At 38.3% G+C, this 13,039-nt stretch overlaps 1 protein-coding gene across 4 annotated transcripts in view; it reads left to right on the forward strand.

Annotated features, from left to right (window-relative positions):
• Window positions 1-13,039, forward strand: part of Rnf180 (ring finger protein 180) — a 150,563-nt gene that overhangs the window by 37,549 nt on the left and 99,975 nt on the right. For all 4 annotated transcript variants that reach the window (XM_041663756.1, XM_041663754.1, XM_041663753.1 and 1 more), the window contains exon 5: window positions 422-457. In XM_041663756.1, coding sequence (XP_041519690.1) covers window positions 422-457 — 36 coding nt within the window. The remainder of the gene's footprint in view (window positions 1-421; window positions 458-13,039) is intronic.

Below are 13,039 nucleotides of genomic sequence, written 5' to 3' on the forward strand. Positions count from 1 at the left end.
TGCCCAGACAGGGGATACAGAGGAATCCCTTGCCCTGCATGCCTCTAAGTCATGCTTTGTCCATCCTTAGCCAACCCCTGAGGATCACTAATCTGTGCTCCATTCCTTTATTTAGTTATTGTTTTACTTATAATGTTATAAAACAATGATTTAGAAATAGAAACATAAAACGTGTACTCTAGAGACTGATATTGTTTACTAAGCAAACTTGATGATGATATTTATCTATTTACTGCATGAATCTATAAATTATTATGTTCTTTTTACTGCTCAATAGTATTCCATTCTGTAAAAGCATCATGATTTCTCTAGCATAAAAAGATGAGTAGATTGTCTCCGGTGTTAGCAGTTATGAATCAAACTGTGATAATCATTCATGTACATAATTTTGAGTAAATCTGATTTTTTTTTATTTTTCTAGAGTAAATACTCAGGAGTGGGATTGCTGGATCATATGGTAAGTATGTATTTAGTTACTGTGAAATTGTTTCCAGAGTGGCTGTCTACTGTGCAATCCACACAGCAAATGATGAAATCTCTCACTCAGTGCATTCCTGAGGCCAACAGCAACCGTTCTTTAATTCTTTCTGTTTCAGCTATTTGAATATATACTTGCTAGTGTCAGACTTTAGTTTGAAAGCTCATACCCCTAATTTCATGTGCTTAGTTTTTACTCATAAACCATGTTAGAATTTACTAATAGTATGTATATAGTCCTAAAATTCTTACTTTGAAGATATAAGATTGCTATCAAAAAGAAACCACAGCCAATTTTTAGTAATTCTATTAAAAAGAAAAACAAGCTTGAGCGTCATCTTCTTCAAGTGTGTTCACATTTTTTGTGCACTCCTCTCTACGCTTGAGGACAGCTTTACAGGAATTTAAAAGAAAAACACTTGCAGATAGGTGAGTTGTAAATTTCAGCCTGTCAAGATGAGAAAAATGAAAGAGAGAAGGGAAAGCCTAAAGTGTTAGGGAAGCCATCCTTAGAAAAGAGGTAGATGGCGAAAGGAATTTAAGTTTTCCTTTTTTTTTTTTTTTTTTCCTGAGTAATTCAGAAAATCTGGCAAGTCTTTGGAAAGCTGTGTGTCTCTGGCTCTAGAACAGACTGTGCTGGGGTGGAGATGGAGAGTATCTCATTAAAGGAATAATTATTCCACCCATCATTTTGGCAGGGTTTAAGGTGAATCTACCTTCCTAGGGACAGATCCTCTTGCCTGTGGGTGGTCCCTGGCCATGAAATTGATTCAGCCAGACCAGAAAAATCTATTCTCTTAAATAGAAAGAATTTGGTCTTTTAATGCTACTTTGCCCCTTCAAAGAGGCTGCCCTAAAATGATTAAGGAACAGGATTGTGGATCAGAGCCCCCAGACACTCCAGGCATCTCTGGTCTCTTGTGGAGATAGGGCTGCCAAAAGAAGACAAAGGACATTTCTGGCTTTATATATGTTTTGATTTGGTTATTTCTTTCCCATTCAGTTTTAAGAATTCTTCACATATTTGAGTACAGATCCTACATTGGATGTGTAATTTATTGCATATTTTATCGTGCCCGCCCTGTTTGTTCTTTTATTCCTGTTACAGTATTTCCCTGGAAAGCAAATGTTTTGAAGTTCAACTTCTCAAATACAGTTTTTCTTTAATTGTTCTGGTTTTTGGTATAAGAGCATATCTAAAAACTCTAGATGACTTTAGGTTATAAAGATTTTTTTCCCAATGTTTTTTTCCTGAAAGTTTTATGCTCATATAGAGAATTTTGATTTATGTTAAACTGACATTTTAAAAAATCAAATATGAGGTTTAAGTCAAAGTGTTGTTTTTAATGGTGGTATGCTATTGTTTCTGCATCATTTGTTGAAAGCACCATCCTTTCTCCCTGGAAATATTTTTGTGGTTTATTGAAAATCAGTTGGACATGCATATGACTTCCTCTTTGTTGATTTCCTCTTAATCTCTGTCCTGTGAAAGTAGACCCTTTTCTATAGAACTCCAAAGTAGACCTTAAAGGAAGATTCTGTGATTCTACCAACTTTGTTGTTCCTTTTGAAAATTTGGTTCCTGTGGTTTCACACAGGAAATTTAGGATGAAACTTTATAAAACATTCTATTGGGACTTGAGACTTGTGCACATCTAGAGGTCAGTTTGCAGAGCCGTGCAGTGTTTGCTGCGATTCTCCTCGTCTGTGAACATAATAAACCTTCCCTCCCACACACAAATGTTTAAATTTTCATTAGTGTTTACAGATTTTAGCACTCAGAACATATAAATGGTTAGTTAGATTTGTACCTGGGCCCTCTGTCTTTTAAGCAAAAGTTATTTTGTATTTTTATTTAAATTTACATTTTTAATGTTTAATACTATTTTGGTTTTGACTTTGTGTCTTGGGATTCAGTGAGTACAGGTAAAATTGATATCTCTTGTCAAATTATCCTTAAATAATTCATGTCTTAATTCTACCTATAGAGATTAGGGATTTTTTAAATGTCACTTTCTGGTTATTAGTTACAATGTACAGAAACACAATGCTCTATGTTGATCTGGTGTGCTATGCTCTTTCAGCTGCCACCTGTTAGGAATGCTAGTCCACTCTTCGTGCTTCTGGTAGATGTCCAAACTGGTATTTTCTACTTAGATGAGTATTTGTAACTTGCTCAGTATTCTATTGTTGTGAAGAGACACCATGACTATGGCAACAAGAATATAGGCAGACATGGTAGTGGGGAGGAAGATAAGCATTCTACATTCAGATTAACAGACAGCAGGAGGAGAGAGACACTGGGCCTGATTTGAGCATTTAAAACCTCAAGGTCCACCCCCAATGACACACTTCCTCTAACAAGGCCACACCGCCTAATCCCTCTCACGTTCAAATATATGAGCCTGTGGGGGCTATTCTTATTGAAACCACACACTTGGCCTGCAGATAAAAATAGCCTTACTTCTCCCTCCCAACCTGGTGACTCTCTCTCTTCCCCATTCCCTTGGTGGAACCCCAGGTTAATGCAGACTAGAAGAAGGAGGAGAGACACCCTTGTATGTTTCTTGATGTTAGCTGGAAAACACTTGTTCGTTTTCTTCAAATGTGAGGTCTTATATGTCTAGATATTTTTGTGTGCGTCCTCTCTGAGGTTCCTACAGGGTGGAGGAAGTGTCACTATAAATAGATGTAGACTTTCATCAGAAGCTCTCTGTGTTAATCTCATGACCGGATATCTTCAGTGTTGGTATTAATTATCACTTATGGAGCAGGTCTCACATAAGTCAACTTTACTTTTGGTATTATGCTGTATCTTTCTCTACACTGTTAGAACGATTTGTTGATAGTGTTTTGAGGAAATTTTGTCTCTGCTCATAAAAGTTAAAAGTCTGAAGTTGTCTGTGCTGTGCTTTACTTTGGTTACTGTCTGGTTTATTTTTGAGGTAATGATGCTATTTTGAAATGTGTTAGTTTTCTACTTTTCTACATTCTGAAAAATACTGTAGAGAATTAATTTATTCTTACTTAAATATTTATAATAAAATCATCTGTGTTCTAAATATTGCTTTGATAGAAGGATTTTTAATCATGGTCCAGGTTATCTATTTGGGGCCAAGTTCAGTAGTTTGTTTTCAAGGAGGTAAGGCGCCAAAATTAAATGGTAGCATCAGTCAGTGCTGTCTTTGTCTGTTGGGTATCCAGTTTTCCACCTGGATCTGACACTGTTTTTCTCTTCTCTCTATCTTTTCTTTCTCTTTCAATAAATATTTATTAATTTTATTCTTCTTAAAAAGCAGCTCTTTGCTTTTCAGTTTTTTATTTTTTCAAAACTTTCTGTTTATTGTTTAAAATTTTGTTCATCTTTTCTAAATTTCTAAACAATGGTAAGTTATTGGTTTGACACCTTTCTTTTTTCAACTACTAAGCATCTAATGTCGTTTCCCTGTATTTACTACATTAATTGTATATTATATATTTTATTATGTTGCATCACTTTTACTTTTAATTATAAATACTATTTAATTATTTTATTCAAACTATTTTCTAATATCACTTGATTTTCTTGGCCCACATAGTTTGCTGATTGGGAAGTAAAACTACAAAGTTAAGAATTTCAGCATTTTTATCTTCAGTTGATAACCATTTGCAAACGAAAATTTCTTTTCCTCCAAGGGAGTCTCACTGGGAAAACAAACTACTCTTAAGAGCAGACTGTGTGCCCTGAAGTAGAAGACCACCAGGCAAAAACCTCAGTGGCATCTTAGGCTCTTCTTTATCTCATAATGTTTTGTGAGAGTTGTTTTTGTTTGCTTGCTTGTTTTTGTTTTTCCCCCATTTATTCAGTTCTTTGTTTTCCTCAACAGGTCTTTTCCATATATGTTGTGGCTTCTAGTTTAGTTTTTTTATGGGATTCCCGAGTGTAAGAACCAGTAGGTCCCTGTGTCTCTGTCTGTATCTTACAGCTTTTCTTGGGCCCTTGTCCTTCTGTTTGTTTGTTTTTGAACTATTCTGATTTTTTTGTTTTTAATCTTGTAGTATTATATTTTATTATTTATTATCCCTTATATGCCTGTTTACTTTCTAAGGAGAGACAGAAGAGATGGATCTGAATGAGAATGGAGGTGGGGAGAAGGAAAAGGAGGGGAAGCCATAATTCTTATATTGTGTGAAAAAAAATATTTTCAATAAAAGAAAAAAAATCAGCATTTTGAAGAAATTTACAAAAAGTCAACCAGAGTTATTATGCTTGAACTACATAATATTGCTATGCCATTCTATCTGAGCTGAAAAGGTTTTGTTCCACTATGCCCTTCCGGACCTATTTCAAAGTAATCAAGAAAATCTTTCTTTAGAAGCCACAGGAAACTATGTACAAATAGTTTGTCTTATGTCTATGGATGTGTTGTGCACGAAACCCTAAAATAACTATGTATGCGTGTATATAATAATTACAACACACCACTTAGTCACTGTGGTAATTCTCATGTCTTTCTTACCAATCTAAATGAGTTCATGTTAATCGTTGTTTTATAAAGGATGTGACTAGCGCACTGGGGAAAATAGAGTTAATAAATCATATTAAAGACCCGCCTGCTCAGGCTTATGTGGAACACACTGTATGTACGTATCACAAAGGCCATGTTTTGTTTTCATGTATTTGCTCATAGGCATCATTTTGAGATATTTGTATTCCTAAGTTATTTTAATCTTTTATTATTAAATTTATCACCTTCAAATCAGATATATATTTGGTTGGTCTTTACAATTTTTATAATAGTCTATTAATGAGGAATTATGCTCTATTCATTTTTTTTGCTCTATTCATTTTTTTTTGCAGTGAAAAGGTGTAAGGTTTAATTTGATTACACAGATCATTGATGGTATTATTAATACAGAAGCGTATTAATGAAGTCTTTAAGGAAAAAGTAAAACTAATAAAGTTAATAAGCATCATGACTACCAGTCATGTATTGGGGCAGACCAATATTTATTTCTGTCAAATTAAGTCTTCCTTGTGTCAGATTGTTATTTCAGTACAAGCTGAATGCTCTTTTTATTTGTGAATGTAAAAGCATTTAGTTTCTCAATAGGTTGGTATTTCTTTAAGTTTTACTTCTTTACCTATTCGTATTTCAAAATTGTCTTTGTTTTGTAGAGGTTGCGTAGAGTTGATGCCTTTACTTTAAATAATTGCACAGATCTAAAATTTCTAATGCTTTGCAAATACCTAGTATATGACACATGCTCAGGAATTTTTAAAATATTGATTGATTTTTTTTTCTCTGAGCATTTTTATGTTTGTGTAAAAAGTTTGAAGATAATACAAAAAGTTACTTTATTTTTATACAAAATTGTATATTCATATTATATACGATTCATAATTAATTGAACTCATACTTAATTCAGATATGCTTAGTTTCTTACTTTTTTTTTTAATCTCAACCCTCATCCAGGACATCACATTTAGTCATGTCTCGTTACATGCTTTTGGATGCAATGGCTTCTGTATCTTTGCCTTTTTTTTTTAATGACCTAGAAAAGTTCTTTATTTCCCTTACCTGGGATTGGTTTAATATTTTCTCCAGGACTAGACTAGGTTAATGGTTATATCTTAGGTTCTGCATACCAACTCACATTCAGTAATTTACCAAAATGATTTAAAGACTTGACATATCACTGCTATGCTTTATTACAACAAAAACATACACAAAGAAAGTCTGTAACCTCCAGCAATCCCAGGAGACCCAACCTCAGAGCAAACTCCCTGATCCTCTGACTCTTAGACTCTTTCTGCCTCCTCTTCCACAGTGATCCCTGAGCCTTGGGTCCAGGAGTTGTATTGTAGTTGGGTTTGTTGGGACTGGGCTCCACAACTCTGCATTTTGATTGGTTGTAGTTTTCTGTCTGTCGTACAAAGAAGAAAAAACAAAAAAGGAGAAGAAAGGAAATGAGTAGCTGGGCAGAAGTCTTCAGAGTGCAGGCACAGCTCTCAAAAACCTTTGCTCACTTAGAGTCTTAGGATTGCTTCCTTCCCCAGGGTAAGCTGTGACAAGTCCGCAATGCTGTGTGTGCTCCATGTCAGATCATAGCCTCAGCTCCTGAGGTCTTCATAGGAGAATAGACGTGTAGACACCTTCCGTTTAGCTCATATGAAAGTTTCAGACTCCCAAGTGGTAGCAAGTGTTCAGCATAAATCACAGTTAAGGAACATTAATGCTACTCTTACCAGCCAGCATGTTGAGAACCCCCGCCCCAGATTTAACCTTCAAGCTCCTGCATACCAAACAAGGCTAACCTTATAAGAGCACGTGCATATAGGCCTATGATGTTAATTGCCACTTTCCTCACACAAATATGTACTCTCGTGATGCAGAAGTGCTTTCCAGCAGAGAGGAGAAAGTGCTCGCTGCCAGATGCTTACATCCACTTCCCATTGCTGCTCTAGTTATCCCCACAAATGTGGCAGCCCAAGACAACATGATTCTCTCATCTGATGATGCGCAAGCTCGCCGACTGAAATGGGCCTTTAGTTGCTGAAGTCAAGGTATTGGTGGGGTTCTGGGGTACAGCCTCTTCCTTGCTTGTCAGAGCGACTACGTTTTATTCGTTCGCTTGTGTTCCATCTAGCAACAGTGGTGCTGCGATCTTTAGTTGTTTGTGTGCAGCTTTTTGTAGATGGTTTTTAAAAATTAAAAACAGTTAAATGTATGTGTGTGCACCTGTCTGTAACATGTGTGAGGAGGGTATTCACAGAGACCAGAGGAGGGTGTGCATCCCCTGGAGCCAGAGTTACATGCAGATATGAGCTGGCTGACTTAGGTGCTGGGATCCGAACTCTGGTCCTCTGGAAGAGCAGTCTCCCTCTTTACTGCTGAACCGTCTGTCCAGCCTACTTTCTGACACTTTAGTAGCCCCGGCTTTATGGTGGGAACATTCAGATCATCCAGAGTGACTCTCCCCATTTCGAGGTCCTTAACTCACTACAAAAACACATACTGCTAAATAATAATAATATTAAGATTCATAAACACAATTTCCATTAATAAGTAACTACCCTTCACCTTGCTTCATGACAGATACCTTCCTTAGTGTCCTGGCACCATTTTATGAGCTAATTTCTGTTACCGTGTTCTTTAGCTAGAAAAACTGAGGTTTAAAGAACTTAGATGAACTCTACAAGCCCATTCCCCAACTAAAAGTGGTGATCTCACCCAGTGGGTAAAGACAGCGCCCCCTAAGCCTGTTGACTGCGTTCTGCCCCGCAGACACAATAGGGAGAAGGCATGAACTGACTCCAGCAGCTGTCCTCTGACCTCCACACATGTGCCGTGCCATGAGCAGACACCGCTAAACAAATAAAATTAAAAGACTTTCCTTGTGCTTTTCAGCACCCATTTCATCTTTGTCTCCCTCCCCTCCCCCTCTCCTGGGCTAGCCTGAGCTATGTAAACTAGACCGCCATTGCACCCAGAGATCCACCTGCCTTTGTTGGAATTAATGGTATGTGCACCACACCTGGCCTGAAGAAAGCATTTCATCATTCTCCACCTCTGTTCTTCACTCATCTCTTCCGTCCTTTAAATAATAGTGCTCATGGTTAGCTCTGCTGGAAACAGTTCTCAGTGTGGAGGCTGCAGTGATAATTACAATACCATCCTCCCCGTGGAGACCCCTCAGGCAATGGGGAGAAATACAGACCATTATGACTGATAGTTTGCTTATTTAGCTTTGCCCAAGACCTTAGGACATAGCTGAAACTCCCAAGAACACATATCAGCGAAATACCAGGGCTGTCTGAAAGAAACGGGGTGTGGGGAAATGTGCAAACGTAAGAAAAGGTAATTACAGAGAAAAGGGAGGAGCTGATCAGCTGATGAATTGTGATTCATTTGGGAGAAGCATGTTCGGTCTGTGTGTGCCACGTAGCTGCTGGACTGCTCTCGGAGGCACTGTGCCCAGCTTTACAGCTGGAGATTGGCAAATGGATGCCCACTGGATGAACTGAACTAGTAAATCATGTATGTCATGATTCAGGTATGGTGGATGACTTAAGGGAAGAAACTGGCAGTGGTTTTTAACCCAGGAATCAAGCTAGAAATTACCAGTTCCTTTTACTGTAGAGATTGTGTTTCAAGTGGCCCAGATTGTGTGTATATTTAAAAACAGTATTAATATTTATTGCAAGCAACACTTTGCATATTCAGGCTGCCTTCCCCTCTTGACATTGAAAGGCTGAGATTAGATTCAGAGCAGGAGGCGGTAGGTAAATGTAGTGAGTGAGGACATCAGCAGAGGGCATGTTCCAAGCCTTACTATAGGCACAGCAGAGGCATTGACTGTGTGGGCTGATTTATGTGAACCGCTAGGTCACCAGAGCAGAAGTTCTCAGAATGGCAGGGCTGTCAAAGTGAGCATCATCCAGAAACTGGGCTGGGAAACAAGAACCTCAGAGGTCTGCCTGCTCTTCCCAGTTGCTAATGTGCAAAGGGCCCTCTCCAGAACTCAGCTGTTGCCACTGAGGCGATGGTAGAAGTTGGGCCTTAGCAGGAGGCTAGGCCACGAGAGCTTCTTACATGAGGCTACAGTCCTTATAAAAGAGGATTTTCATAATAAAAATAACATTTTGTTACTTCTTTGAGAATTTCATTTAATGTGCTTTGATCATATTTATTTCCTCAACTTCTCCCAGACACCACTGTCTACACGTGCACTCAACTTGAAAATTTTTTATTCCCTTTTAAACCTTTGGAGTCCAGTTTATGTCACTTAACTATTCTTGGGAGTGAGACATTTGAACCAGGCCTGGTGGCTCACTCCAGTAATCCTGAATGTCAGAAGGCTGAGGCAGGAGAATTTCCCACATTTGAAGCCAGCCTGGTTTACATAGAAATCACCAGGGTAACCAGGGGTACACATCTAGACTCTGGTTTTAAAAATAATTTTATCCGAATATAACCATACAAATGTGAGCTGAACAAATAGGATACCAATGGACCTGCCAGAGTGATGGAGAAAAGCCCATGAGACCTCAACCCCACACAAAAAGTATAGGCAGTTGAGGAAAGCTGGGAGCAGGAGAGGCGGTGCTGTCCTGGGAAGAGCACACACAGTTGGTTGTCAGTGCACAGCCAGCTCTGAAACCATACATACAAGTAATATCACAGGACTCGACAGATTCTATCTAGGAATACGTCTATGAATACAAATACACATCTGCATATGCATGCAATAACAGTGAAAACAGAGGCCGTGAACCTGAAGGAGAGCAGGGAGGATTTTTGGAGGTAGATAGGAAAGGAAAGGAAGAAATGGAATGAAATTATATAATCTCAAAAATATTTTTTAAAATGCAGGAAGCAATAAAAAGAAAATACGCACATGTAATTTTTTTTTTCTCTCAGTATTTTGTTAGCTTGTTTTCTCAGCCTCCTACTTTCTGCCAAGTGAGGACAGAAGCCAGGAGGCCCTTAGCAGTTCACATGCCGGGACCTTGATCCTGGATCTCCCACCCTCTAGAATTGTGGGGAATAACGTTTTATTCTTTATAAACCATGCAGTCTCGGGTACTTAGATAACCATAAACAGACTAAGACTCTAGATTATCTGTAAGGCTAGCCAGTGAGCCCCAGAAACTGGAGCTTTGTGCTTTGTTTAATGAGCAGGAGAAGCTCATGGCTTCAGCTCCTTTGACCTTGAATGGCTCTGGATACACTGCCCTGTGTTTCCATTCTATGCCTCCACACATGGCTATGCCTACTAAGTCAGCCACTGCAAAAGTATGCCCCCCCCCCTGAGTTTCTCCCCCGCTGGACCATTTCTCCCCTTACATCATCAGAATGATTGGGTGCCTCCCGGTGGTGTGGCCATGGAACACCTTTTAAATGCACAACCATTTACTGATAATGCAGCACAGTCTCCTTCAGACTAAACTGTGTCTGTGCTCGGCTGGCAGTCCTGCCCACTCTTCTCACATGTGAAGGCAACACAGTAACAACTACCGTTGTCCCTCACTGTCATAGAGCCTGGGAGCCTCACTTCTGCTCAGTGTATCAACTCTGATTGATCTCACCTGCATTTATTTTTAACACTGTCTACTTTTTCTCTCTTTTTTTTCTCTTTGGTTTTCAAGACAGGGTTTTTCCGTGTAGCTGGCTGTCCTGCAACCAGCTCTATAAACCAGGCTGGCCTTGAACTCCTTGAGCTCTCGCAGAGATCCCCCTGCCTCTGCCTCCCAAGGGCTGGGACTAAAGGTGTGCACCACTACTGCCCTACACAAAGTCATATTTTAAGTTAGTTTTAATCTTAAAAGGAATATAACAATGTTATAAAGACTGGAAAACAAAAAAAAAACCCTGAAGAAATAAATGTAAAAATAAGTCATTTAAACGCCAAATTTAGGAGAGTAGTTATCCCTGACTGACATTCTGAGTTGCTACTATGTAGAAGGTTCTTAAGTATGTTTTATTTCTTATAATGGGAAATGTTATCACAGACATCATCTTTATATTTCATCTTGTATGTCTACCATTTTATGAAACATTGATAAATCATGCTGTTCTAATAACATCACGTTCTATTTAGCCACGACTTTGATGCATGATGTTAGATCTCTTGCCTTTGTTCTCCTTGTAAAGCTAAAGGGAAGGTACAGATCATTCAGGCAAGGTCTCTTTTTATGTGAGGGGCTCATCTTTTTAAAAAGTAATTTTTATTGATTCCTTGAAAGTTTTGTATAAAGTACTTATATCATATTTACTTCCCATTCCTCCCTCTTAGGCCTCTCTCACTCCCTCAGGGCTCAACCCTCTACTAATGCTTTTCTAATATGTCCTCAGAATAAAAATAGAATATTTAATAATCCATGATGAGAATTTTCCACTAAAAATTGTGAATCTGTGCTACATTATTGGCTGCTATCCAGCCTTTCACCTCTGTGTTTCTATGAATGTCTGTGAAGGAGTAATTTGTAAAGGTGAAATCAAACACCAGAGGGCACCAAGTCTCCTCTTGGAGCAAAACAGACTCATTGCTTTGCATGTACAACTTTCATGTAATGAAGTACATTATGGTATGTTGCATTTAAGTCTCTTGATGATCAAAACCTGAGAGATTTCATTCTTTGTAAGACAAGGTTTGCAGGATCAATTACAAGGTTCCTCTCATACGACGATCCTCTAAGTGTCTTTGTTCACCAGTCTTGTAGGGACATTGGTTCTAACTTTGTTCAGAGAGAAGAGTTTCCCTGGGCTAGTATTTTGGATACTTTTACATATGTTTAGACACATCACTGTGGTTTTAAGTTTGAGATGTCGTTGCAGTTTCCTGGAAGTAGGCGTGCCCCTACATTTAGAATACGATCATTGGCAAGTCCCATGCTTCACTGTAGAGAGGGGTATGAGAAGAAAAAGAAATGATCCAAGACACGAGGAGCGTTTGCACCTTGATGCTCATCGTTGTTCAAATGTTCATGCATTTGGCAAACTGTCCTTCCCCAATTCTTGAATATAACGGTGGTTAGATCAGTTTCTATAATATCAGCCAATAGTGCCCTTCCATTAATTACAATTTTGTCCATTAAACACTTAATATTTTTATGTCATATGTTAAATTACTGCTGATGGTTATATGCTTCTTTTTCTTAAGCCACAATGTTATAACCTATTTAAACTCTCTAATAATTAGCAGACACAAATGAGGCAAAGTCAATGAATCATCATCATCTAGCAGAATAAATACAACACATATATTTTAAGGAAATGAAACTACTGATTCCTCTACATATTTTGAAGATGAACATGTTTCTTGTTACCATTGTAATGAATTGCCATAAATTTATTGTTTAAATGTACAAATGAATTTGACTTCTGGAAGTCAGAAGTCTCAAATGTGTACAAAATTAGTCTCACTGGGCAAAAGTCAAGGTATTAGCAGGGTCATATTCCCTTAGAGAGGGTCCAGAGAAAACCCATGGAGAATATGGATGCCTTTTGTACCTTTCTAGAATCCGTCTGTGTCTTTGCTCATGCCTGCCATCGTCTTTAGGCCCAGCATGGCTAGTCTGGTCTTTCTGGTTTTGTTTCTTCTGTTTTCTCCTTCCTAATTTAATGACCTGATTATTGCTGTGCCCTTTCTAATTAATCTACAATAATCTCTTTAAGGCAGGGTGATTAGCAAACTTAATCCTGTCTTTAATTCTAATTCCTCACTGCCACTTAGTGTACCCACAGGCTTCAAAGATCAAGATGTGAGCAATTTTTGTGGGTAATAGGGATAGGCTAAGGCATTGTCTCCCACAGTTCCAACTTTTGAGTAAAGTTAGCGTTACAAAGAGAACTAGCAGTGAATCCTGATGACTTTTAGACAAATCAGTATTTTCTGACTTTAAGAGCCAGCCTGATCTACAAGAGCTAGTTCCAGGACAGGCACCAAAAAAGACACTAAGAGTTTCTAGGAGGCATGGTTCATTAAGTACGTCTTTATCATCGTCATGACAGAGGTGGTCACATGAGGTCATTGGTTCTCACTCAAAGCCTATAACATTTGAATGGGGGACCTCTTG

This window comes from Microtus oregoni, unplaced genomic scaffold, assembly GCF_018167655.1.
Source record: "Microtus oregoni isolate MIOR12 unplaced genomic scaffold, Mior012 000014F_ref0000157, whole genome shotgun sequence".
Lineage (NCBI taxonomy): Eukaryota > Metazoa > Chordata > Mammalia > Rodentia > Cricetidae > Microtus > Microtus oregoni.